This window comes from Opisthocomus hoazin, chromosome 4, assembly GCF_030867145.1.
Source record: "Opisthocomus hoazin isolate bOpiHoa1 chromosome 4, bOpiHoa1.hap1, whole genome shotgun sequence".
Classification (NCBI taxonomy): Eukaryota; Metazoa; Chordata; class Aves; order Opisthocomiformes; family Opisthocomidae; genus Opisthocomus; species Opisthocomus hoazin.
Genome location: NC_134417.1, coordinates 5,933,909 through 5,961,673, shown reverse-complemented (window position 1 = coordinate 5,961,673; position 27,765 = coordinate 5,933,909). Strand labels below are relative to the sequence as shown.

At 56.6% G+C, this 27,765-nt stretch overlaps 1 protein-coding gene across 1 annotated transcript; it reads right to left on the bottom strand.

Annotated features, from left to right (window-relative positions):
• Positions 1-475: 475 nt before the first annotated feature.
• Positions 476-27,765, bottom strand: IGF2BP2 (insulin like growth factor 2 mRNA binding protein 2). The gene is made up of 16 exons (XM_075417710.1): positions 27,552-27,765; positions 26,963-27,023; positions 17,111-17,159; positions 16,678-16,729; positions 16,210-16,273; positions 13,401-13,673; positions 9,242-9,376; positions 8,680-8,802; positions 8,260-8,395; positions 7,945-8,073; positions 5,152-5,220; positions 4,867-4,983; positions 3,378-3,452; positions 3,104-3,235; positions 2,688-2,801; positions 476-2,116 (listed from the first exon to the last, which is right to left on the bottom strand). Exons 1-16 carry the CDS (start codon positions 27,739-27,741, stop codon positions 2,021-2,023), a joined length of 1,815 nt encoding a protein of 604 aa, XP_075273825.1. The 5' UTR covers positions 27,742-27,765; the 3' UTR covers positions 476-2,020.

Below are 27,765 nucleotides of genomic sequence, written 5' to 3'. Positions count from 1 at the left end.
CCTGTTGCTGTCGCCCTTCCACCCGCCCTGGAGGTGGGTTCCTCTGTTGCCATGCAGACCAAGGTTTTGGCGAGCCGGAGGAGAGGCACCAGAGCATCCCAGCTTACACCAGCGTAATTAGGGAGCTGTTAATAACGGCAGCAGTGCCGCAGCATCGGTTAAGCCGTGCCAACTGCGGCCATGCACAGCCCCTGGTTCAGCGTGGGGAGAGACGGCTCTGCGATGGCAACACCTCCCCAAGTGACTGGGTAAAGCCATGCCTGGTCGTGCCTGCAAACACACCCACAAACCCCCCCAAAAAATACAACCGCCCCCCCCCCTTCCCCATCCACCCCTTCTCCCCCCGCCTGCCAGCGCCGGAGCCAGGGATCAGGGGTGCCCACGGGGGAACCCCCCACGCTCCGCTTGGCCACGACCAACGCAAGGCACTCGAAAGAAAGCAACAGATAGCAAGCTCAGGCTCTTGTTAGCTCCATATATATATATTTTTTTTTTTTCACTGTTGTTGGGTTGGTTGTCATCTTCACAGAACGCTCTGCAGCAGAGGAAAACGCGGCGTTGCAGCCCCGGCACTCTCAGCCGACGGCGCGCTGCTCCCGTCCCTCCTCTTGCCCGTCGGGTTTCACTGCTTCCATTGGATGGGGGTTTGGGGTTTTTTGTTTCTTTTTACCTCTTTTTTTTACGTTGGAGTTTTTGGTGTTTTTTTTTTTTCCTTTTTTTTTTTTTTTCTTTTTAAACATTTCTCAAGCTTTCTCCGAAGGAATGGCCACTGGCTCTCGGCTAGCAGAAGGAGACTACAGAAGAGCTCTGGGACACGTGGGATGCTTTCCTTCTCCCGCCTCGCAGCTGACTTGGTCGAGATCGTTTTCCAACTCGTTTTTTATTAAAAAAATAAAAAAATGCTCCAACTATCAGTTTTACAAGGCATACAAAATCTCTAAAAGGGAAACACAAGCGCAAGGTGCTGAGGTACGAAAACCTGAGGTAGTTCTTGTGTGTGTCTGTATGCGCGTGTCGTGGGGGGTTGGGTTGGTGGGGTTTTTTTAATTTTAAAAAAATTTTGCTGGTTGTTTCCCCAGCCCTGGGCTGACAACCTCTTGTAAATCTGGTTTTCCTTCCCTGTTTCCTCCTCCTCTCCCTGCACCAGGGATCCTTCCCCAAAGACCCTGGGGATGTTCCTGGGGTTGTTCATGCCACGCATGGTTGTGTCAGGCAGTGATGGAGAGAGAGAGGGGACAGACGGACAGCTGGAAAGGGGGGACAGAACGGATGCAAACCCCAGTTTTGGACTCTCTGAAGTGAAGAGGAAAGGGCGTGTGAAAGAGAAATCCCTCTTTTAGGAGACGGTATCCCTTCTGTTGGCTCATACAGGCACTGCTCTTCTCAAAGTCCTTAAGAAATGGCTTTTTAACACTCATTCAATACTTTTTTTATTCCCCCCCTGCTGGCAATCCTGCATCTCTGCTCTACCGTGCATTAGAGAACCAATGGACTAGCTCCTTTCCGTAAAGGTCTAGAAAAGCCTGCTTTTGCTAAAAACAAACATCCCCCTCCCCGTGACCCCTCTGAAATTAAAAAAAAAAGAATTAAAAAAAAATCCTTACAAAACTTAAAAATCGGCGTTAGTTTCGTTATTGATATATTAATTCTAAAAATCGATGAGCGCCGCGCTGTGCGCCGCAGCCCCCCCCCACGCCAGGCAAGCTCCTCCGGCCGTGCCTGGATGAAACGGGTGGCCTTTCGGAAATTAAAAAGAAAGGAAAAAACAGAAACAAAATCTCTCTCTCTGCCTACGTTAGTCCAACTAAAGGGATAGCGTCGGGAGGCGATGGAGTGAGGGGGAGGCCGTGGGTTGGAGCGAGCCCTCCCTTTCCCCCTCCGCTGCGCATCCTCGCAGCGTCCCGGCTGCGGCGGCGGCTCGGGGGTCTTTGGTTTGCTCCCCTGAGCTGCTGGGGGGGCCCGGCGGCGGCGGCGGCAGGGTTACATTCATCGGGCGGTGCTGGCCGGCACGGCGGGAGCCTCACTTGCTGTGCTGCGAGGCCGGGGCTCCCTGAGCGTGCTTCTGCTCCTGCTGCTTCACCTGCTGTACGATTTCCCTGATCTTGCGCTGTGCAGTCTTGGGGGGAGTGGGGAAGCAAGAGCCGGGGGTCAGGGCGGGCGCCGCGAGCGGCTGCGTCCCCCCCCAGCATCTCGCCGCTCGTCGCCCTCTGAGCTTCTGAGCACGGGACGAGCCCGCGGCTCGGCGCAGCCGCAGTTAAGGATGTGCTAAAGAAGGAGCCACTCGGCTCCCTCGTAACCGCAAGCGGAGCGCTGCGCTTCCTCCACTGCTCCCCGAGAGCCTAAATTTTGGGGTGCCACCGTCCCCCTCGAGCGGTCCGGCGACAAGGCTGCGGTACGCGCACCCAAGGTGGGATGCGGGAGCCAATGCCGCAGCCAGGGAGGAGCCGATTCCCACCCCGGGTGACACCATGCATGGTGTCCAAGACACTTCCAGCTAAGTCCAGCTGATCTTGAATTTTAATGCCAGCACAGCCTGGGAGAGCTGCCAGAACACCTCCGCTGCGCCCTGGGTGCACAAGAACCATCCCAGCAGGGCGGGAGGACGCTCGGGCAGTGCTGTGCTTGGCAGCTTTCCTCCATGGACTAAACTGCCTGGGAATATTGGAAAAACCCCGGCAGAAGCTCACCTGACTGGCAAAGAAATGCCCAATGATTTTAACGATGACCTCCTCGTTCTCGTCCGGGGTTTGGTCTCGTGGCACAATGACTTCTGCACTAGTTAAGTTTTGCAGTTCGTTCACCTGGAGCAAACGACAGAGCCCCGCGTGGGCTTTGCTGGGGAAGAGCCAAAATCCTCCACCGCCGGTGTCACCCCGGCTCCGAGCCAGCACACGGCCCCAGTCCGCTGAGGGTCGCACCCCGTCCCCACCTTGGGACGGTCACCACCCAATGCGAGCCACCACCAGGACGCGGGGCTGGGGCCGAGACACTGCTGCGACCACCGAGCACCCGGGCTTCGCCTCCCGGGGCGGGCAGGGGTGACGGGCGATGCCCAGCTCCGCAGCCCCCGGGCAGGGGGAGCATCCCTGCAACCCCCACCTACCGTCTTGCCGCCTTTGCCTATCACGCGGCCGGCGGCGAAGGAAGGCACCTTGATGTGGGCTTCAAGCTTCACTTCTTCTTTCGGGTTAAAGAAGTTTTCCTCTTTCAGCTTCCCAAATATTCGCCCCTGGGCCTGGGAAGGAGACATAAGGGAAGTGAAACGGGCAGGCAGTGGTCCCCTGGCCCCACCCCTGAGGGCGATGACGTGCTGATGTCCAGCAGCATCGAAACCACAGCACTGAGCGAAGAGCCCCCGGACGCCGTGACAAGCGCACCTTGAACTGAGCCTCAGGCGGCCCCGTGATGATGACCATCCGCTCGCTGGCGTCGGGACCTTCTGCCGGGGCGATCTGCGGAGGCATGGGGTAGGAGGAGCATGAGCACGGTCCCCGCTTTGGCAAGACCTCCCCGGTGTGGGATGCCCCCACATGCAGGGGCATCCCCTCACATTTCAGCACGGGTGATAACCGGGGTGTTGCAGAACTGGGCTTCTACAAATTTGGGGAGCAAAACTGCTCCCCAAGGGATCCTGTTCACAGAATCACAGAATGGTCGGGGTTGGAAGGGACCTCTGTGGGTCATCCAGTCCAACCCCCCTGCCAAAGCAGGGTCACCTACAGCAGGCTGCACAGGACCTTGTCCAGGCGGGTCTTGAATATCTCGAGAAGTAGACTCCACAACCTCCCTGGGCAGCCTGTTCCAGTGCTCCATCACCCTCAGAGGGAAGAAGTTCTTCCTCATGTTCAGACGGAACTTCCTCTGCTTCAGTTTGTGCCTGTTGCCCCTTGTCCTGTCGCTGGGCACCACTGATAAGAGTCTGGCCCCATCCTCTTGACACCCAATCTTAAGATATTTATAAACATTTATTAGGTCCCCTCGCAGCCTTCTCTTCTTCAGGCTGAACAAGCCCAGCTCCCTCAGCCTCTCCTCGTAGGGGAGATGCTCCAGTCCCCTCATCATCCTTGTAGCCCTCCACTGGACACTCTCCAGTAGCTCCTCATCTTTCTTGTAGTGGGGAGCCCAGAATTGGACACAGTACTCCAGATGGGGCCTCACTAGGGCAGTGTAGAGGGGAAGGAGAACCTCCCTCGACCTGCTGGCCACATTCCTCCTAATGCACCCCGGGATCCCATTGGCCTTCTTAGCAGCCAGGGCACACTGCTGGCTCATGGTCAACCTGTCGTCCACCAGGACACCCAGGTCCCTCTCCGCAGAGCTGCTCTCCAGCAGGTCTGCCCCAAGCCTGTACTGATGCACGAGGTTGCTCTTCCCCAGGTGCAGGACCCTGCATTTGCCTTTGTTGAACCTCATCAGGTTCCTCCCTGCCCAACTCTCCAGCCTGTCCAGGTCACGCTGAATGGCAGCACAGCCTGCTGGTGTATCCACCACTCCTCCCAGTTTGGTGTCATCAGCAAACTTGCTGAGGGCACACTTTAACTCTTCATCCAAGTCATTGATGAAGAAGTTGAACAAGACTGGGCCCAGTACTGACCCCTGAGGGACACCACTGGTTACCGGCCTCCAACTAGACTCAGTGCCGCTGATGACAACCCTCTGAGTTCTGCCATTCAGCCAGTTCTCAATCCACCTCACCGACCACTCATCCAGCCCACACTTCCTGAGCTTCCCTAGGAGGATGTTATGGGAGAGTGTGTCGAAAGCCTTGCTGAAGTCTAGGGAGACAACATCCACAGCAGCCCTCGGCAGCGGGCAGGGAAAACCGAGGCACGAAGGGCAGGACCAGCCCAGCAGCGCCCTGCTCACCTTGATGGAGGCACCGGCAAACCGCGCCAGCTGCTTGATGTGCTGCCCCTTCTTCCCGATGATGGCCCCCACCGCCTGCGTCGGGATGAACAAGTTCACAACCTCCTGCTCCGGCAGCTGGCGAGGGCACAGGAGAGCGAGACGGTCAGCGGACCAGCCGGAGCAGGAGGGGTGTCTGCCCCCCTCCCAGCATCCCAGGGCAGCGCCTGCCCACCCCGGCCCCACGCCTGCCCTCCCGAGGTGCCCGAGCGAAGATCTCAGAGAGGGAGCGACCGGGGGACTTACGGGGTGCTGATGGGGGAAGGCGCCGGCTGGGGGGGCTCCGTACAGACCCGAGAGGTACGCTGAGGAGCTCTGCGACGGGACAGAAAATGAGGGTCACTGACGTCCCCAACGTGCCTGCCCCTTCCCAACCACCCCAGCCCAATGCGGAGCCTGGCAGGGGACACGGGGACAACCTCTAGCCCCTGGAACCCCTCCTGGAGAGCGCGGGTGCACCCGAGGGCGCGTCGGGGTGAGCTGCAGCCGGATCCTGTGCCTGCGGCACAGCGCAGTGGGGCCCAGGGGTGGATGGGGGCTCCCAGTTACCCCCAAGTCCCTCCGCACTGCTGTTTTTCCAGCTGTGTCCAGCATTTGTAGTGGAAAACCGGCCCCCACGGCCTTTCGGAGCAGCCGTGACCCTGGAAAGCCAAAACCGTGCTGCAACCACCTTCAGTCCCCCGCAGCGAAGGTGGGGGTTTGGTGAGAACTGAGCAAAATGTCTGGTTTGGTTCTGGTTTCCATCACCAGTTCCATTCTCCAGTCCCACGAGAAAAAACAGCAAAGGCTGAAGAAGACATTCCCCCAAGACCTGGGCTGCTCACAGGGAGAAAGCAATGGCTCGCTCAACAGCCAAAAGCAAGGGGCGTGTGCCAGCACCCCAACCCAACCCAACTCCTCTTCAACTCCTCCGTGTCTCAAACACACCAGATACTTCTCCTGGCAGTAGACACAACTCTCTCCCACTCTGGATTTGGGCAAGTGCAACCAGGTGCTACCCGCAAACCGCTGTTACTCGGGCGGAGGAGATGACCCAGCTCCCCTGTCCACGCCCTTCTCGCTCCCAGCCCTCTATTTAAACTCGCCACGCTGAGGTTTTGTGCTCCTCCTTGCACCGAGCTCATATTCCCCACATTCAGCCTTGTCTTGTGGTCACAGGCTGCTCCATGTCTCCTACACCAACATGTCCTCTCCTGCCCAGCTGGTTCTCATGGCCAGGCAGGGCACCACGTGTCCCCAGCTCCTTCCCACCATGAGGCTCCTTCCCCGTCCTGCATCCTCACCAGGTCTCTAAAGCTCTGGTTTAAGCTACAGCCACCAGCCCCAGGTCCTGCTGGGGACACAGTCAGAAACGATCACTTTGAGGTGTGAAACACAAAGTACTCGGGGGGAAGGAGCTGCCACGGAACCAAGCTGGTTTCCTGTTAGGTCTTTTTTTGCCTGCTCCTTGTTTTACTACAAAAAATGACGGCAGAAGCAATCGCGCCTCTTGGACACTCCAGGGTGGTCTGAACAAGCCCATGCGAAGCTGTGGGGTGAAGGAGCCCACATCGAACACCACCCTTCAGGAGATGCGCCCAGCTCCTCTCCATCACACCTACGAATGCTCAAGCAGACTTTTCACAGAATCACAGAATGGTACGGGTTGGAAGGGACCTCTGTGGGTCATCTAGTCCAACCCCCTGCCAAAGCAGGGTCACCCAGAGCAGGCTGCACAGGACCTTGTCCAGGCAGGTCTGGAATATCTCCAGAGAAGGAGACTCCACAACCTCCCTGGGCAGCCTGGGCCAGGGCTCCGTCACCCTCAGAGGGAAGAAGTTCTTCCTCAGGTTCAGACGGAACTTCCTGTGCCTCAGTTTGTGCCCATTGCCCCTTGTCCTGTCGCTGGGCACCACTGAACAGAGTCTGGCCCCATCCTCCTGACACCCACCATTCGCAAAGGCTGTGCTCGCTCGCGCGGCCGACGCGGGCAGAGGGTCCTCCCCTCTGCGGGCTGGCAGTGCACAGACAGACCGAGCGACCGACCCCCTCGGTGCTCTCCAGAGCCACGGCACACACCACGCTCATCCGCGCCTCCGCACCGCCAGCCCGGCACTCACCGTTCTCCTCCGACCGCTCTGCGGTTGGCATCGCCAGGAAAAGAAAACAGCACAAGTAAATTAACCCGCGGGCCGGCTGCCGTGCAGCCAGAGGTTCTCAGATGAATTTACAGACCAACAGACACACACCGCAGAGCCTGGACATCCTAAGGGTGCTCCGCAGGCGTGAGGGGGTTGGGGATGGACCTTCTCCATCAGCACTTTGGCCAACATGTCTCCCCACACTGGAATGGCCCTACTGGTGTGCAACCTCAGCTGCTTTGAAACTGCCTCCCAGGCTTGCTTTGCCCCAGGTCTCAGCAGCCACAGCACCCTGAGGAGGAGGAAAACCTTTGCCTACAAAACCAGGTGAAGATCAACTCCTGGCACGCATGACCCCTTGAGTGCCAGGGCAGGGATCAAGGCCGATGGCTGCCCAGGGCGTGCTGCTCGTCCCCTTTCATGTCACGCTCCGCATGCTCTGCGGCGATGCTGGCAGGTTCAGGTGGCCACCGGGACCAGACCCGCGGGGCACAACCGATTCCACACCATCACAACCCAGTGGTGGGTTTGAGGTCAGGACTGAAGACCACCTACATGGTTCTTCCATCGGCACAGGCTACCCCCGGCCACCTTCAGAGAGCAGCACCCTTGGGACATGGCAAGTCCTTAAACACATGTGAGACCAAGCTCAACACAATATGGGGATGCAGCTTATCTTCCCAGGGAGCTAAATCCATGGAGGAACAAGCCACGATCATTCACTGTCTTCTCCACTTCACTGCTGTGATGAGCATCTTCCCCGAACGGCCAAGAGTCAGAGCTCTTGTTCAAGGTTCCCCATGAGACGGCTCCTCTAGTTACAATGTCCACCCAAACCCAAGAGCTACAGCAGAAGAGTCTAGAGACCACTCTGCCCTCAAGAACGCGTCCCATGCACCTCAAAACCTCTTGCACTTACTGCAAACGGGTGGTACGGGGCGGCTGCCGCAGCCCCTCGGGCCCCCGGCGTGGATGGGAGCATGGACAGCCCCGTCGAGAAGATGCCCAAAGCACTGAGGTTCAGTCCAGGGATCAGGTTGGCTTGTTGCTGGGAAAGCAAACACATGGGGAAACGTGTGAAGGGCAGAGTACGGTTCTCACCACACAGTGTGGACATGATGGGTGAGGGCCAACCCTTGCTGCAACAGATGGACAACCCCCGCAATTTTCTTCCGGCCACCTCAGCAGTGGCTTGAAAGCAAGGGCACCCCAGGCAGGAGAGCTGGAAGCTTACATTGACAGCCACCACGTCGTTCTCATAGGCCTCTCGCAACTTCTTCATGATCTCCACTTCAGCATTGGAGCACGCCTCCATGCTGCCCTTCACTGTGATGGTCCGCTCGGGGTTATAAATGGTTAAATCCTGCAAACTAGCCCACAGACAAAACCCGAGAAGCAGTTAAATATTTTTCCAAGTAAAAAAAAAAAAAAAAGAAAAAAAGAAAACTTAACTCATAGATGAGGGTTCCCCCCCGAGGCAGCATGGGACCACGCGCCCTCTCCCTGCCCAACGCCACCATCCACCTGGGATGGAGAACACCCAGCTGGGACAGAGAACGTGCAAGGGAGGATGCAAATGCTCTGTTTTCTGGCTCCAGTGCTGCCCATACCGTGTTAGATGCAAGGGGATGGCTTGGTGTTCACCAGGACTTACGGGGAGATGGTGATCTTCGTACCAGTGTCCTGCTCGATCTTCTTGAGGTTGCGGCCCTCCTTGCCAATCAACCTCCCCACCAGACTGTTGTGTGCTAGGATTTTCAAGGGAATCTCTTCTGCTCTAAAATGGATTAAAAAAAATCTAAAGGTCCATCTGGCCAGGAAACCAGTCTCCAGCAAGGGCCAGTAGCGATGTGGTGGAAGGAGGAGAACCACCACCGTTTCCCACCACTGTATCTCCTCAGCTTCTGGGGAATGGGAGCTCAGGGATTTTCCAAGCCCGATGGCACATCTATACTTCATGGGGTTTTGTTCTGCAAGTTTTTCTACACGCTCTTTGGAACCACCTAGTCTCTACAGCACTGTCAACCACACCACGGAGAAGTCAGTATGTTCTTAGCTGAGCCATGACTCTATCCCGAAACTCCAAATGCCAACAGATCCCTCAGGGGGTTGGGGGTGACAGAAGATGGCTTCTTCTCCACCGACAGCTGGATTTACCTCCCTTCCACCAAACCTGCCCGTTTTGCTGAGCCAGGGGCACTGAGTGTCATACTTACGATTTAGTTTCATCAGCCTCCTTCTGCATGATATCAAGGATCATGCGACACGCTTCAGAGCACCCCTCTGGCGTGGCATGGATGGTGATAGGCTTTTCAGCGGCGCCAGCGTTCTCCTTCCGATGGATGTCAACCCTACAGTGAAATAACCAGCAGACAGGAGCCCCCTGAGATGCGTCTGGCATCACCCAAAGGCTTTTGAGAGCTCAGGAGCTGAGCTTGCTGTTCACACAAAAGCTCACTTCAACACCTGCTCAAGCTCTGGGGTAAACCTGGGTCTCGCTGACACACCTGGTCTCATGCAAGCCCAGGCAGTGCTTCGCTTCGGTTGGTTTAGACCAGATTTGAGCTACATTCGCCTTTCTGACCTAAGGTCTGCCTGGGAGCTGAGGAATGTCAATCAACATCAAACAGTGCATCAAGAGGGGGCAGAACAACTCCTCAACTGGACAAAGCCCTGAGCAACCTGGTCTATCATCTTAGATGCCAGTCCTGCTTGGAGCAGGAGACCAGATCAGAGGTCTCCGGAGGTCCCTTCCAATCTCAACCTCTCTCTGCACAACACCCAAGGCTGTCCAGCGACCAGCGGCTGCCACAACCGCTGCGTGTCCTTCGGGACAGAGAGACAACTTACCCGTAGGCAGCGTTTGTCACGACACGGAGGCACGCGTCAACAACAGCGCTTGTACTCACGCCCTTCCATGGGAGACCAGAAAGCTCTCCCTTGCGCACCGGCAGGGACCGTGCTCTAGCTCCTCTGGTCCTCCCCTCAGCTCATGGCGGGGAGGAGGCACGTGCCTCCAGCTCGCTCCTCACCGCTCAACCGTACCTGGCAAAGGCCCTGAGAGAGAGGGAGAGAGGAAAGCAAGGTAGGAGACTCCCGCACATCAACAACGCGTCTTGAAGAACAGGGATAAGCAATCTTTCCATCTTCTCCACGAGTCCATGCGCTCTTCCCACCGGAGGATGACGCCGTGCAGCCACCCTGCCATCAGCCACCACCTCGGGGTCCCTGTCACTGCTGCAGCCAGGGTGGGGCTGGCCCAGATCTTCTGAGAAGGTGCAGCAGTGGCTGCTCAGCCACTCAGTGAATGCCACCAGCGCTCAGTTCCAACACGGTGCCCTCCAGTCCCATCTCTGTTTTTGTAAGAGGTCCTTATCCCAAATGGGATCATTCACGGGTGCTGCTGTGCATGCACGGCCAAGGGTTGTGGTGCAGAGTCACCCCTAACCAGCACCGCATTTGGATGCTGCAGGGTCACGGTGGGTTTGCACAGGTCTACTCCTCCAGGAGCTCATGAACCAGCACGTAGGAACAGGGACGCTTCATCTACAGGTAGAGGGGGAGCAGCGGGGTCAAACTTCCCTGAGATAAGGGAAGAGCCTATCCCACCAGCTCCAAAACGGACTCCAGCGTGGTTTCATCTGAGCAGTGAAGAAGGAATGAAGACAGAATTTGATGCCCTTTGCAGGTTACATCTCTCCAGATCTCCTGTTGCAGTATCCTGCAGCCAGAGCTGCTCAGGCAGGAGACTTGTCCTGCTTGGACTGGGCGAAGAGGTGCCGGAGACACCACCACGGCCAGGCGCTCCCTGCCCTTTGCCTCTGTCTGCAGCACATGGTGACCTAGCTGCATGCTGTCATCATGCGTGACACCCTCTACGGCACTCCCAGCCACGGAGCTCCAGCAGGCTGACCTGGAGGATCTGTTCCTTCAGAGGCAGCATGCCCAGCAGGCATGGGGACACCCACTGCCACCCCTTCCACCAGGGAGAAGGCAAACGCATCACGACGTGCCATGAGACGCGACGACAGGTCCATGCTCCAGAGCAGTGCTGCAATGTCACACCGGGATGACACTCCCAGCCGGGGAGAACCGATGGGGAATCCATGGCTGCCACAACAAACCCACGGACAGGAGTCCGGCACCTTCTTGAACCCATGAGCAGATGAGGCTGGTGGAGATGGGGTATGCAGCTAAGCATGAGCTTTTGCACTGAAGCAGGGCCAAGAGCCACAGATGGACTGAACGGACGCACCGACGTGCCGAGTGTCTTGGGCAAGCCCAGGAGAGGGAGACGGGCCAGGTTTCTGGCTGACCTCCAACCCATCCCACACCTGAATGTGAAGGCCTCAGCTCCATTTGCAGAGAGAAGATGGGGTGCCAGGAAGGGGCTGCTGCACTCAGGCATGTCCTGCCCCGGAGAGCTGGAGGGTGGAGGAAGGCTCTGGACTTCCCAGCACGTCCCAGTGCTGCTGCTGCACAGCTCCAATCCAACGGGAAGATGTGGAAAGGGACCCTCAACCCCCTCACCCCACTGCAGCTGCCTGGGACCCCAGGCACCTTACAGGGGCTGGGAAGGCTTCAGAGAGTGGTGGCTCTGAGGGACAGCCCTCTCCAAGTGGATGACCGAGCGTGCACCTGGGCTGTCCTCGCCCTGTGGCTGCTCAGTAGCAATGGTCCTCTCTCCTCATCAAACTACAAGCAGGGCTGCAATCACTGTGGAAGGTTGTCTCGTGGAGTGGGCTCTTCGTCTGGGTTTGTTCTCAGCCAAGGAGGAAGATGGCTCAACCTGGGGACAGTTTTGTCCACTGGAGCTGAAGACCATCTCTGGCCATTGTTGCATGAAGAGACAGCGGTGAAGTCCTACGTGACCAGAGGAATCCAGGACCAAACATCATTCTGGGTAGCAGCAGGGGCCGGGCAACAGGATGTCACCAGCACCCTCGTCCCTAGGACTGGCACACCGGTGGGTGAGGGTGGCCTGAGCAGACAGAGCTGTGGCCTGACATCCCAAACTGAAGGCAATGGTTTCCTGCGACCGCCCGGGTCGGGTGCATGAGGTCACCCTTGCCCAAGGCTGGAGCGGAGGTGGTGGCCCACCATGGCACATGGCCTCCTCAGGCAGGTCAGGAGAGGTGAGAGCATAGAGTATGGCCTTCCTTCATGGCACCACGTCTTCGGGTCAGGCACAGGGAACCAACCCACAAGGAGGGACGGCTTGGTGGCAGAAACTGCCCCAGGCAGCAGCTTTTTTGCTTCACGGTTGGGAGCAAGCAGAGCCAGTGCCTCCCACCTTCCTCGCCCGGCACAGGGCATGCATAGGGCACCCTTCCAGTCTTCAGCAGAAAGGACACGGTTACACCCGCTGCTCACCACACCAGGGGACTCACCTGGACAAGAAGGCCTGCAGCCAACCAGGACCAGCTTGTGGCTACTAGGTGGACATGCTCTAGGGCTAGCCAGGCTCAAAGAGCTCCTGTCCCTACGTGTCTGCCCCCTTTCCATGCAAACCTCTTCCTGCAAACCCAGTGCTGGGGTTCGGCTCGCTCAGCTGCAGAGCGGCGCATCTTCCTACCTGCTGCTCCAGCAGACACGCTATTACCAAATAATTTGCCTCTAAAAGCTTCTCTGAGAACCAGAATGCCCTGGAGGATGTTCTGGTACAGGAGTCCTACGTCCTGTGGGACCACCAGGTACAGGATGATGAGCATGGGAGAAGACAGCTTTGGGTTAAACACAAACCGATCTGGGCAGGAACAAACCATGCAGGAAAACCATGCAGAAAATCAGAGGTGAAATCAATGCGAACATTGGCAAGAGAAACATGGAAAACTTTGGCAAGACAGTCCACAGTCCCGTCCCCGCCCCCCTTCTTTTTTCCCTTTGAAAAATAAAAATCTTAGGTTGCAAAAAAAGGCTTCAAACAGTTATGAGAAGCCCATCCTTCTCGAGGCAGCGCTCCCACGGTGCCCCCTCTCCCCCTACAACAGCTCTAGCCCATACTGGGCACTGCAGGATGAGCAAATCCCATGGGCAAAGACCGCAGGGGCACGGGACGCTGTGCCTAGGATCCCCCTTCAGCACTTTAGCCCCAGAGTTGCCATTTTTCCCTACAGCCTCTTCCCCGGCTGTTCTCGTGATTCGGCTTTAGAAACCCATCCCTGGCCATTTTCAGCATGCATCCCCCTCTTGCCGCACCCAGATCCCCCGGCCAGCCGGAATGGTTTAAGACATGGGCTCTGCCACCATCCTCTGAAGGCTGCACCCCAAGAAAACAGCACTGGCCGGCACTCCAAAGCCCCAAGTGCATGGAGGACCCATGCCAGGGACCTACAGCACCCTACGGAAGGAAACAAAACCATTCGAGGTACTTACTTGGACTGGGTTTGCTTAGTAAGGTTCTTTATGGTCAAGCCCTCCTTTCCTATGATCGCACCAACAAACTGCGTGGGCACCAGCATCCGCAGTGGGAAATCGAGCTGTTTGGGCTGCGAGGAGCCCCCCGGGGAGGAGCCCCGCTCCCTGGAAGAGTGGCCCCCGCGGCGGGATCGCTGCGGGGGCGGAGGGGAGCTCACCTCTTCATCCGGGATGTAGGAAATCTTGAAGGAATAGTTCTCAAACTGGTGGCCGCTCAGCTTCTCAATTGCTCTGCAAGGCAGAGAGAAGCAGGGGGCGGTGAGGGGCTCTCCGGGGATGGGTACACCTCCAGAACCTGCCCTGGCACGTTGTGGTCCCTCCCCAACCCTGCACCTTCCCAGTCTTCCCTCCCCAGTCTGGAGAAGGTGGCCATGGGAAGCCAGAGCCCCTCACCTTCTCCGTGCCGAGCAAGCCCCACAGCGTGGTGGGACGATGTCCCCTCCCATGTGGGTGATGCCAGGACTGGCATACGGCGTGTCCCCCCAGCAGAGGTGGGATGCCAGCCTGGGGATCTGCCACTTCACCCAGGGAACGCTCTGGCCAGAGGCTATCCCACAGCATGAAAACAGTCTTGTGGGCTTTTTGGACACGGAAAAGGTGACAGAGGGGCTCCGAACAAGAGCTGCCACTCTAAGGAGAAGGACATGGCACGTGGTGCCCCTCTGCCAGGAACCCCGACTCCCTTTCCCACTCTACTGGGGCTGGGGGTGCAGCACCTGGGCCCTTCATGCCCCCAGGACCCTGCTCGGCAGTGCGATGCTCAGCTGTGCCAGAGGCTGCAATGACTTCTGCGAGCAGTGATGGCTTCAGCCATACTTTCCTCTTCCTACCGCATCTCGCTTTAGCTGTTTACAGACAGATGCACGAACCCACCACTGCAAGCAGCTCCTTGCTAGGCCTGAACCTCCCACCCAGTGAGGACTTCTGCAGCTTCACCCTACCTTTCTGAAATCAGTGCAGCGCCCTGCAGTCCGATCTCTCAGCCGAAGTCTTCCTTTAACTTGTTCCTATCACAACGTGCCCTAAACCAAACACACGTATCCAAGAACCACCCTGGCCTTTCTTCCCATCACTCGCTTCTGCGTTGAGCAGCTGAGCACCACCAAAGACAAGCGTCAGTCCAGCTGGACGCAACAGACCACAGCGTAGCGTCTTTGCTAATCCTGAAGACTCTCACCCCAAAGCACCAAGGACTGCTGTGTCGCTGAGACTCTTCGTCTTCCTTTCTTGCCAGACCTCCCAAGACATTGCAGCTCATGCCTTGGTTATCTGTGGTCCACGGCACCTTGCCTTCACCTGCTGTCAACCACCTTCCTCTGGCCAGCCAATGCTGGGCCACACACTCGGTGTGGTCACCCCAACTGGAGCAAGGTGGACTGTTCTCTGGCCTCCTGGACCAGCAGATCATTCTCTGCCCTCACAAGTCCAACCTCGTGATGGTCAACTCAGATGGGAAGCTGATGGAACATCATCCATCTGAAAACGGACTCTGGCAAAGGTCCTTCCTCGCGTGGGGTCTGACTGGCTCTTGGTCACATCAAAAATACCCTGGCCACTGAGATGCGCTCACTACTTATAGAGTGGTCTCTAGCACAGGGCTGAAGTCTCTATAAGCCTGCAACAAAGCATTTTGCTTGAAACAGCCCTCACCTTTCTGAAACAACCCCTAATTTATATTTTTTTCCCCCTCTGCTGGCTATGACAAACCTTCAGGCGTGTCTTCGCACAGCCCTGCCGCGCTGATGCACAGCCCTGCCAGGATCTTCCACCCTTGTAAAGCTTTTCTTGATGGGTGGCATTTCTTTCCAACTCCTCTGTGCAACATGCAGCTAATTTACTCTCTGCTGCTCTCCCTCCCCTACAGAAACCGGCCAGGGACCCCTCTCCTCCCTCTCACCTCCTCTAACCAGCCAGTCATCCACCCAAAGGCCCTCTCTCTTGTCCACAGCAGAAGAACTTCCCGAAAGCCCTTCAGAAGTCAATCAGCCGGTTTCTCTGGGCTCCAGGAAGCAACAATCCCTGAACATTTTGGTCTCCACCTTCAATTTTCCCCAAATGGCAGAGGGTACTTACATCTCCCACCATCACAGCGCTTCTCCACCGTCTCTCCCACCTCCCTCACCATAATCCACCTTCTCAGCAGCTCAGGCTGGGTGGCTGGACTGGTGATTAATCTGGTGCATGCCCAGTTTTGGCCTGGACTTCCAAGCTGGGAAGACGACTCCCTGCTTTTCTGACCTGACCCTCAGCTTTCTACAGCACTTTGCTCCCTGGAGACAAGGCCACTGCGACTCTGCAGAGGACCCTGCAGGAAGGACAGCGTTCAAAGGGAACTGCCAAGATGGCACATCTGGGAGCCCCTTGGAGACAAGGGGAGCAGACACAAAGAGGGGACAACCACAGGGCTGATGGCCCCAAGCTGGTCTAGCAGTGCCTGTGCGTGTATGATGGGGCACCACGAGAAAGCCTGTCTCCCACGCGCAGGGAGACGGCAGGAGACCGCCCAGCGGTGGGGTGAAGAGAAGACCATTGGCAGAAGACATGCCAGATGACACAGCTCAAGATAAAACCGACATCTGCCTGCTGTGTCTTGAGAAGATACACAGATAGCCCTTAAGGGACTTGAAGCGCACACTGCGAGACCTTAGAAACAACCCAAGGGAGATTAGAGAGAAGACAAGAAGAAGCCTGGAAGACATCTGGGATTCCCTGGGAAAAGTTCAGGTGGTGTGAAAAAACGGGACAAAATGAAATGAAGCCCACTTACACTTTTGCTTCTTCTTTAGTTGCATACGTTACGTTGACAACGGCTGTCTCTGTGTCTGTGTTGACTGGGGGAAAAAGCAAGAGTAGGGGCATGAGAGTAGGGGAGGAGACGCTGCCGCCACCGCTCCCGGCCCCCCAGCCCGCCCTGAAGGGGGATGGAGGTGGGGACGGTGGGAGGGCGATGCCTGTCCCACGGCCCCGGCACCACGCAGCGTGTGTGCTTGCGTGCCGCTGTGCTTTCCCCAGCTGAAGGATGCAGAACTGATGGTCCATGCCATCCCACCACCGGACGGGTGGTCCCACCTCTGCCAGCAGGGCTTGTGTCCGTGGGGAAAACCATTTCAGGCCAGTACCATCAACTAGGAGAACCAGGTTCCACTCCACTGCGTTCTCCCCAGCACGGGCAGAGCTGGGGGAGTGGCGCTGGGACTTCTGCACTGATGGAGACCGCCACGTTGGACTATCTCACCTTGCTCTACGTTCTCCACTGTCCCATACTGAGCTAAGAGGCCATCCAGCACCTGGGGGAGAGAGCAGCAAACAGAGCCGGTGAGGCAGGCAGGGGAGGCTGTCAGACAGGCACGGGAAGAGCCAGCTTCACCCACAGACACCCTCCAAAGGGCCAGCATCACCCAACTGCTTCAACGCCTTCACCCACTCGCATCCCGTTATCCCAGTGAGGTCCCACCGCTCAAAGCTCCCCCGCTGCTCTGGGGACCCACAAGCAGGCAGGAGACAGAGCCCAGCTGACGTTCCACCTTCCTCCTGGGGTTTACTAGGAAAGTAAAGGGTGGCCCACGTGCAGACCACATCCTCCAGCAGCACAGCTCGTGCTGCTCAGCATGGCTGACGGAGGATGAGGTGAATTTCGGGCTACTTTTGGGATTCTATCTGCTTCTTACCTCCCACTGCAGGTGGGGGGGAATGTTTCGGATCTGGATCTTCCTGCTCCTGCAAAGACAAAGCCCTGGGTTAGGGTCTGCAGGCACACCACAGCAGGAGGGCAAAAGCTTTCTGGGCAGCAGGCAGCAGCTGGCGAGAGCCTGCCGAAGCATCCCGCTTCCCCACGCCGAGCTGGAGCAGCTCTGCCCCAGGGAAAGCCACTGCTCCCAGCCTTGCCCTGGTCACCACCCACCGGGGCTGAAGCTGTCTCGGGAACGCTCCCTCCTCGTGCTGGTTTCCAAGGAAACCTCCTGAAAGGAGCCTCTGCAGAGTCACGGCCGCACAGGCGTGGCCGGGATGCACGCACACCCCTGACCACGCGGCCCCAGGCTGGCCGGCTGTGTGGGGACAGGGGGACAGGTCCCCGAGACCCACCATGGCCAGTCCTGCTATCCCTTGAGGGGGGCTCTCCAAAAGTGCGTCCTACTGAAGCCCACCACTTCCCAGTAACGTGGGGCTGCTCTCCATGTGAAAACCGAAACACATATCCTCGGATGCACACCCTCGGAGATGGCCAATGCACCCAACCTTGCCGTGGTTGCACTCCCAACTTCACACGGTCACACAGCCAACCTTGCCGCGCACAGAAAGCGCTGAAAAGGTTTCCCAAGAGGTAATGGCCACCAAAGACACTCCCAGCCTGGCCGCAAGAAGACGTGCTCGAACAGCGGGGAGTTTTGAGACACTCGAGTCCAGCCAAGCCATGAATTCATCCACTGTCCACCTAGATCAGCATTCACCTTCTGCCTCGGCAGCACGCTCCGCTTGCCCCAGATTCAATAGCACAGGACAACCATAACCTTGTGATGGACAACCATCTGCCTTGTGAAACACAAACTCAGGGTGCAGCACGAGCAAGACAACAATAAGGATGCTGGAGAACACGTGCAGCAATCTGGGACGTCTGCCCCACGCTAGGCAGATAAAACACAGGCTCCAAACAACACAGGGACAGCAGGGAAAGGAGGTTTCTTGAGATGTGGGCTGCGAGGGCAAGACAAAAGCCACAGCTCATCCCACGAGAAGGACCACGGTCAAGCAAAGCAGCTGAAACCACCAAGGAGCATCGTATCTCACGGTGCTACGCCAGCAGGTATGGTCAGCGGCGTGATCAGCAATGGACAACAAACCCTACGCTCACCTCCAACCGAGGAGATGAGCTCAGTAACACCCTGTGTGGGTTTGACAGCCGGCTTCCCCAGGCCAGCCCCTGTCAGATCCTCCTCGGGGGATCCTGCGTACGGCTGTCCTTGCTGAACAGTCATCCCCCACCACAGCCAAGAACCTGCTCCGCATGCAACGTGCCCCCGTGCCGTGTGTCTCTTTGTGGAGATGGCTCTGCCCATCAAAAGAAACCTGTCACTGAACAAAAGTAGGGCAGCCAGAGCTAGAGAAAATGGTGCTCTCCTGCAGCATTCCCAAAGCCCTCTCCTCCAGCAGCCATGTACTCCTTCTGCCCCCAGCTGCCAGCAGGGATTTCAGAGCTGGGCATGCAGCTGTAAGATCCCTGTGAGGCAAGGAGCAAGATCCAACCCATCCCATTCAACCCCATCCCGTCCTATCCCACCCTACCCCATCTTACCCAACCCCACCCCACTCTATCCTACACCACCCCATCCCATCCAACCTGACTCCATCCCACCCCATGCCAGGAAGGAGGCGGTGAGGAAGATCTGGCCCAGGGGGGGCCATGGCAATGACAAACCTGTGCTACCCACCAGCAGCCTAAGCCGTCCCCTTCTCCCGCCTGTCCTCATCACCCACCCGTGGCTGACCCCACAACACCCCTCCTGGTGCAGACGCTTGGTAGGTCCTGCTCCAGAGAACGGGACACTCATTTTTAAAACCGACCAACATTCCCCAGAGGGGCTATTTTAAGGCAGCCAGGTCCAGTCCCAGGAGGTGCTCAGCTCACGGGAGGACCGCTCCTGCCTGCCCCGAGAGATGCATCCCGCTCCCGAGCCAAGCCGAGGTACACGGCGAGGCCAGTTTGCCCAGGCAAACCCCAGCGAGTCTCAAGCCATCAACACCTGAGAGCTTTCCAGGGAAAAGCCCTTCTCAGCTCTGAAAGCCCAACTGAAGCCCAGGACTTGACTTCTCCCCGCTGCCAGAGAGCACTGGACATTCCACCCAGTTACTTTTACCACCTTCCAGCCCCAAAACAGAACCGGTGGCACCTTCACCCGCCTTATCCCAAGATAAGCTGCAAGCCAACGCATCGCTACAACCATCGTCCTCTCCCAGGCTGCGAAGCATCTGTGCCCACGGATTCTGCAGGCTGGACCACGGAGAAACCACCCTCCTTTTGAGGTCTCTTCGGCTTGGTTCGCCCCGTGACTGAAGCCCAGCAGCCCAGAGGACACGGGGGACTCTGAAGCAGCTCATCCAAGCACAACCAGCATGCTGGCTGGACACGATCCCCTCGCCACAGTGTCGGCAGCGACTCTGGAAAAGCCTCTGCCGTGAACTGAACTGCACCGGGGCCATCGTCCACCACACCTCTGCCAAGGGAGATGCCAGGGTAGTGCCGGTCCCCTGAGGTGCTGTCTCACCCCTCCGTGCTGCTCACCTGCCTCCCAAAACACCCAAAGACAAGGACCACAGCGAGGTGCCACACAACCCCTCTTCTCCACAGGATGCTACAGCATCTTCCCACTTCCAGCATCCATCTGAGCTGACGCAGAGCATCTGAAGACACCCAAGTGATGCCCAAGGCTTCACCCTGGCAGGCTCTCCCAGCAGCTCATTACCATCACTCAGCATTTAAAATATAGTTATTATTCCTCCTGGGTGTATTTTTCACAGCGCTCAGAATTCTCCACCTGGCTGATGTGATGTTGCACCGTGCGTGGTCACCACTGACGGAGCGATGGATGTATTATCCAGGGCCGTGACAGATGGATGTGTTACGCCCAGAGCTGGGGCATGGACCACATGTGGTCCTTGCAGGACAGGGCAGCAGAGCTCAAGGCCACCCTCCTCCAACACCACTCCTGGGAGGACTTTGGGGTAGAAACCTCCTTTATTTTCATTTTCCTCGTTTCTCCCAAGACTTGGGAGACCAGGGAGTGATTTCAGCGCAGGACCTTGTGACGAAGGCAGCAGCCTCGTTTTACCCAACCTGTTTGCAGCAGGCTGGTAGGAATTTAAAATAAAAATAAAAAAAAAAATATAATAACCAGTAACTAGAGGCATGGAGTTTGTGGAAAAATACTTGATTACGTGGTGCCACTAGCCCTGCCGTAGCGAGCTGCCCTCAGATAACCACGGGAGCTGTATCTTTCCACATCACCCTCCTGCTCTTCCCTACCTGCACGCTCCCACCAGCCATCTCGGTGCCCAGCCCAGGACCAAATCCCCGGTGGCAACCCATCATGAGCCTCAAGTGCTAAAGAAACCAGACTTCTACAGGTTCATCTGCTTTTTTGCCCTTCTAAATTCAACCAAAACCAGCCCTGCTCACTAGCAGCTCTTCTGGCTTGAGGAGGAAACATCTCCTCCATCCCAGAGTTGGGTTTCGGGTACCACGTGCCGGTCAGCATCACACAAGGGACTAAGGAGGCGGCTCACTAATCAAGCAAGGCTGTAAGCTGGGTTCATGAAATAATCCACGATGGAGCTGTGCTATATTCCACGCATCGGTTAGACCGAAATCGTCAGGTTGATGTTGCAACCATGACGGTAAAGGGACAGAAAAGCCACAGCCACCCGCAGCCCGCCAGCGTCACCAGCCGGTGTCCACGGATGAGAGCTTTACGTGCTGTGTGCCAGGTATCCACACGTGCTGAAATCAAGCAATAAAACCAAAGACGCCTCAAAACTTGCCGTTTTTTCCCCAAAACCAGGTGGACTGGGGTTTTTTTGGTACATCTCTTGCCTTTCCAGCAGCCCAGGTTAGCAGCAGCGGCTTTGTGGCTACCCCTCCCAGAGCTCCCAGGGAAGGAACAGACAACAGCCACCCCGAAACCCAGGGACACAGAGGAAGAGGAATAAAGATGAGACGAAGCCGTGAAATGAAAACAAGCCACCAGATCTCCCGCCCAACCTCCACGAGCCCTCTCCACGTCTGCCCATCCTTCCCCTGCCGTTGGGTCTGCAGCTCCACGGACCACCTGCCGTCCCCTCGCCTCCTGCTCCAGAGGGGCTTCATCTTCATCTCCACCTCCTCTCCCACCAGTGAACCAGAAACTCGATTCCACCAAGCTGGCTTAAATAGTAACCTTACAACGGGATGTAAGGGATGGCTTCACCATTCTGCCCTAAAAAATGAACATTTTTTTTTCTGTCCGAGCTTTGTATTATCTTACAGTAATAAAGCCATAAAGGGATTTTACCACCTTCCACCTCAGGTCGGTACTGAGGGCAGAGAACACACTGTCTGGCAGCTTCTGCTTAAAATAAAAATCAGTTCTGAAGAGAACTGGGGGAAAAAACAGAGGGGAAATGTGCTGGAAACCAACCGTGTCCCCGGCAGCCCTGCCTGCTTTATGAAATATTTGTCCCAGGCAAGAAAACATGTACAAAAAATGATGCTCATCATCAGGCAGGGATCAAACTCGGTGTCACCTGAATTTTTCAGACCCAGCAGCACAGAGACGGGCACGTTCCCCTCACCGGGCAGGAAAAAAGCACCTGTTGGGTTTGCCTCTCTTGACTATTCTGTATTTTTTTTTCAGTCTATATCGGGGTCATCCTCAACAAGTCTTGCTCTCGCCCAACCCAATCCAGCAGCGGATCTTAACGCGCAGCGGATCTTAACGAGCAACAGCTCCGTCAGCGCTGGGCTGGATAAGCATTAAAGAGCTGCCCCAGTTTCAACCAGTTGCCAAGAGCATCGCGGATGCGTCTGCTCCAGTTCCCCTCCCAGCCCAGGGGCTTTGCTTTGACGCTCTTAAGGAATTAAAATCCGTTCCCGTTAAAGCCCGGTCCTCATCCGCGGCCGAACAATCTGCCCAGGGATGGGGTGGGGGGGCTGCTCATGATGGATGCACCCCCGTGAGCTGGGGGTGTAGTGACAACAGGGACGGATGGGCATAATGTCCCATCTGGCAGAGCTTTCTGAGATTAAGGGGAGGAGGGAAAGCAAGGGGGGGAGGGAGAAAGAAGGGGGGGGGGAGAAAGAAAGGGGACGGGGGGAGAAAGAAAGGGGGGGTAGAAAGAAAGGGGGGGGAAGAAAGAAAGGGGGGGGAAGAAAGAAAGGGGGGGGAAGAAAGAAAGGGGGGGGAAGAAAGAAAGGGGGGGAAGAAAGAAAGGGGGGAAGAAAGAAAGGGGGGGGAAGAAAGAAAGGGGGGGGAAGAAAGAAAGGGGGGGGAAGAAAGAAAGGGGGGGAAGAAAGAAAGGGGGGGGAAGAAAGAAAGGGGGGAAGAAAAAGGAGGGGAGAAAAAGAGGGGGGAGAAAGAAGGGGAAGGAGAAGGGAGAAAGAAAGGGGGGGAGAAAGAAAGAAAGAAAGAAAGAAGCAGGGCGGGGGGAAAGGGAGGGATCCCATTCAGCATTGGGATGAAGGGGAAAGCCAAGGCCTGCGCAGGAACAGGGCTGCTGACCCCGCTGTGCTGGGTGGGCAGGGGGACGCGCAGAGCTGCTGACGGGGGGGTCGGCCACGCCACGCTCCCTCCTCTGCCACCCAAAGCCACCGCCGTGCCCCAGCCCCGCGCCTGCCTCTCCCCGGGGAGGGCTGGCAGACAGGAGCCGGGGCAGGCAGGGCATCAACAGCCACCCAGCAGGGCAGGAGGCACGTTCAAGCCACTGGAGGAACTACAAACCCACAAAAATATTAGGGAATTAACGATAAATATTCACGCATAACTTTGCTTTGGGCTTTGGTGTCTCCCCGATGCCTTCAAACCCAGGTAGGCTTTGTGGCAGTACCAGGAAGCATCCCAGCACGCTACGGCACGGACAGCGTGGCCTCGGTCACCTCCTGGCATCCCACGCACCCACGTGCCGCCCTGCTCCCATCCCCAAATCCCCGAGGCCACCCCGCTCCCATCCCCGCACCCCGGCGGGCGGCACAGAACCACGCGACAGGGCGGCTGCAGAAACACGAACCGACTCCAGTGCCACCAGCTCCCAGTTAATCCACACCCGAAAACACGCAAAACTAAACGAGCGACAGCGTCACTCCTGGCTGTCACCAGCGCCGGAAAGGATCAGCGCGACGGGGTTTCTCCGGGCCAGCTCCATAGGGAACAGCACCCGAGCCCTATGGAAACGCTGCTGCGCACCCGGCCGGCAGCAGGAGGGGGCTTCCCCCCGCCCGAGGGGACCTGCGGCACCCTGGCAATGTCATATTTATGTATATCTACATAAAGTATCTTTTTAAATATATATTTTTAACAGACATTTAAAAGTATCTTTTTATCTATAAATAGTAAACGTAAAGTATCTCATACATACAGTATCCTTGTACATACGGACTATCTGTCATTTATATACAGATAAAATACATTAAATACTTTAAATACTAAAAGATACTTTATTTATTTTATATATACATATAAAAAGATACTAAATACATATATTTAAAACCTAGACTAGGACAGAGCAGCCCCACTTTTAGCACTCCCAATTCCCTTTTAAATCCAACGTAACCCAACATACTACACACAAGGAAATCTCCAGCAAGTTTAATTCTCTTGGCAGAGCACAGCAAACCACCACCGGAGAGTGATCTCTTCTTGCTCTTCAGGCTTCCCTATTTTTTTAAAAATCAGGGACATTTTTTGAAATCAGAGCTATTAGAACTGGAGCGCCACGGGAGGGTTTTTTCCTGCTCCTCGTGTGTATTTATAGACGCGGGCGCGAATTGGTGCTGGTGGCTTTTCCTGGCAAAGCAACTGCTTTGCACGAGGATTTCCCCTCCCCTAATTAAGCACCTCACCGATGACAAGCCATCAAAAACAAGAAAAGGAAAGGTGGGTTGCCCACGGGGAGACAAACGGGCTCGTACGTTTATTCCGAGCCTTAACGTCACCAGCATTTTGGGTTTGAAAACAAAGGGGTGGGGAAAATTAAATAAATAAATAAATAAAGCCAAAATACGCGGAAATGAGAATTGACTTGATGCTCAAGACAGGAAACTTATTTAAGGATAATTCCGTCTGAAACAGGAGAAAATCCTGCAGATCCCATAAAATCACCCCCAGCAAAGCTGCTCGGGCATTTTCATCGCTCCCCACCCAGCAACCTGCGTCCGGGGCAACACCACCCAGGAGTTGCCATTTGCTGGAGGAGCAAAAAATTTATTATTTTTGTTTTTTAAATATTGCAGTGATTTCCAGCCTCCCCCCCCCGCCACGCTGTTCAAACCTCCCTCGTGCTTTTGCTTCTCCTTGCTGAAAATGACGGCAGAAGCAGAAGTTAAATGGCACCTTGGCAATCAGGAACCCGAAAATTTCGCCAGGTTGGAGACATTAGATGGGGCTTCGCTACTTCTTAAACTCATCATTTTTATCCAATCCTTGTATAAACGTCAGCATCGCGGTGGCTGTGTTTTACTTCCCATCTTTCACAAGCAATCCTGATTTTTTTTTTTTTTATAACTTTCTTGCCCGCTAACAAGATTTTCAAAGATTTCAGACGTGCAACCTGTCCTTACGGGGCAGGACGCTGACGCTTCCCTCACCGCCACGCTCCGGATACAAAACGCTCTTGAAGCGCGACGGCGTCACCTCGCTTTAAGCGAATAAAATTATTCTCTGCTCCTGCTGAATTTAAAAATCAACTTAGGAATTTTTAAATGTTGATTTAAAAAAACAGGGTGGGATTTCCCCCCCCCCACCCCCCTTTAATTTTCCAAGGCACAATGCAGCATATACAAGGGGCAAAAAAACCAATCGAGACACGGTTGGGTCCTTCCTATAGGAGCCAGAACCCCTTGCCCGGCAGCAGAACGGCTGATTTTTACCTCGTGCGAGGCAGATCAGCAGGGCGGGCAGGATCCCCGCTCCTTCCCACGGCCAGCACGTTCAATCCGTGCCTTCGCAGCAACAACCCCCTGCCAGCAGCTCCCGGCGGCACCTCGAGGAAATCCCTTCCCCACGTCCAGATGTCAGAGGTGTTTTCCCACCCATCTGTTACCGAACCATATTCATACGTGTATGAATGCATCGGCAAAATGTACCTAGGCCAGATTTGGTTATAAAAATAAAGCGCTCCAGGTGAAGGCGGGCGCGGAGGGGACACGTTGGGCACCAGGCTCCTGGTTCTCATCCCCGTGACGCAGAAACGCCAGGGGACGAGAGCCAAGAGGGGCTCGGGTTCCCCAACCCCAATTAAAGCACAAACTCGTTTAAATAACCAGGGGATTGTACCCCGATTGAGCCCCCCCTCTGAAATCTCAGCGCCTCTCTAGGACTCGACTGCAACTGCAAAAATTGGATTTTCTACAAATTTAAAGGGGAGAGGGGGGAAACTAAAACATAACCACGTGAGGCTCTGCTCCCTGCCAAAAATCACGTTATAAAAATAAAATCTATAGTCTAGCAAGGCAAAGGCACGGCCCCCCTAATGGGATATATTAATAAAAGCAATATATATATTTTTTTTAACTGTGGGAAAAAAAGAAAAAGCTATCGGCTTAAATTAGATCTCAATAACCTGGGGAAGCTGGGGAGCCGAGCTGGAACAGAAAACTTGGAGCCAGCTGAAAACAGACCGATGCAAAATAAATCAGCGTTTATTTCTGGGCTGTTCAAATGTCTTTTTTCTTTTAAAAATCAGAAGGAAAACCAGCAGCACCCCAACCCGATGGATAATTTAGGTAAAGATGAATTCCTTGTTTACATCCTCTTTGTGCGTGGTAAAGGTCAAGTCCCGGGTCCATACTGTCCCCCAGAACTCCCAATTTCTGGCTCCATCACCCTCAAAAAGCCACCGGCAGACCAGCCGAAGGCTGCCGCAGAGGTTTAGCTTAGAAATACTCCAGCTGGGATTCTTTTTTTGCTTGTTTTTTTAAAGATTTTTGAAGGTAAGAGAGCGTGTGATCCCTGACGAAGACGAAATCCCGCTCCGGCACACGTGACGCCGGGCACGAGCCGTTCCCCCACCGAGCCTCAATTACACAACAGCATTTCCAAACCCCCCCCCCCCTTCCCCATAATTTCAAAATTTAATACTCCAGCATCAATCTGAGGCCAAACCTCCACGCCAAGCGGCAGCAAATTCTCCGGCAGGACCTTCCGACGGGATTTTACAGGCGCGAGGACCTTCTACCCCGATGCATGTGGCGGGGTGGGGGGAACCACCCCATCCCGCGCCGAGGCAGCTGCGGGACGCGGCCCCGGGATTTATTTTCCTCCGTGAAACGATCGTGTCCCCGGCCGGCCTCGCCGCTCCCCTCCACCTGATCAAAACCCGAGGGCGCGCTCCCACGCGACGTTACCGACGCAGGGATTTTTCTGGCCCCTCTGGGCCGCGGAAAAGCGGAGAGAGGCGTCCGGGAAGAGCGAACGGCGGAATTAATTCTCAAAAACTTATTAAAAAACAATACCGACGGGCACGACCTCGCTCCCTCTTCGACCCCAGCCCACCCCCTACGAAGAAGTTGGGGGGGGGGGGGGGGGAAAGGAAGAAAAACCCCTTTTTCCCCCCAAAAGCAGCCGTTTTTCCCTCGCCCCCCGGAGGAGGGGGTACACGGGGGGGGACCCGCTGCCCCCCACGCCGGGACCCCCCCGTGGGAGCCGGTGCCGCGGGCCGGGAGCTCCCTTCCCCCGCCTCCGCTTTCCGGAGCGAAAGTAAAACCCGGCGGGGCTCCCGCCTTCCCCCCCACCTCGGTGGGATGCCGGGGGGGGGGGTGGGGGGGTGTGACGGGTTACCTGAGCTTTTTGGGCACGGAATAATCCACTTCCATCACTTTGCCGTGCAGCTCCACTTTCCCTGCGGAGACAGCGGGGCGCTCAGCATCACCCCGGGGCAACCCCCCCCGACCCCTCCCCAATCTCTCCGTCCGTCCCCCCCATCCCCAGGCCCACCGTGTGTTGTCTGTCTGTCCGTCCGTGTCCGTCCCCCCCCCCCCGGTGCCCGCCCTCGCCCGGCTCTGCCCGCGCCCGCCCGCCGGCCCCCAGCCGCCCCTTCGGCCGCCCTTTGCTCCGCGCCCCCGGCGAGTTGGGCCAGGGCACCTCGTAAAATGGTTCCCGGGGGGGAGCGGGGGCCGGGGGAGCGGCGGGTCCCGGGGTACCGCGCCCGGCCGCCTCTCAATAAAATCGGAGAAAAAAATCAGCGAAAAATACCCGAGGTTGGAAAGAGCCGGGGCGGCCGCGGGAGGAGCGGGGGGGGGGGGGCGGGGGGGGATGCCCGGGATGGGGGGGGGGGGGTCAGCGGGACGGGGGAGACCCGGAGGGGGGGGGGGGGCAGGGGGGGCGATGCCGGGGGGCGAGGGGGGGGGGGCTGCGGCGCCCGCCTTACCCGAGAGGGTCTCGATAGCCCGGATGGCCCAGTTCTGGTCCGGGTACTCCACGAAGGCGTAGCCGGCCTTGAGCAGGACCTGGCCGGCCAGGGGCAGCTTCCTCTCCCCGAAAAGCTGCTTGAGGTCGTCGGCGGTGGCGGCGGGGCTGAGGTTCCCGATGTACAGCTTGTTCATCCTCGGGCGCTTCATGGGGAGGGGGGGAAAACCCCCCGA

What these genes read in the sequence shown, in the direction of transcription:
- IGF2BP2 (XM_075417710.1), bottom strand. Translation starts at nt 27,741, where the DNA reads ATGAAGCGCCCGAGGATGAACAAGCTGTACATCGGGAACCTCAGCCCC. An exon ending in GGCTATCGAGACCCTCTCGG is followed by an intron (nt 27,024 to 27,551) that starts GTAAGGCGGGCG and finishes CTGTCTCCGCAG; the next exon opens with GGAAAGTGGAGCTGCACGGC. An exon ending in ACGAAGATCACCATCTCCCC is followed by an intron (nt 8,396 to 8,679) that starts GTAAGTCCTGGT and finishes TCTGTGGGCTAG; the next exon opens with TTTGCAGGATTTAACCATTT.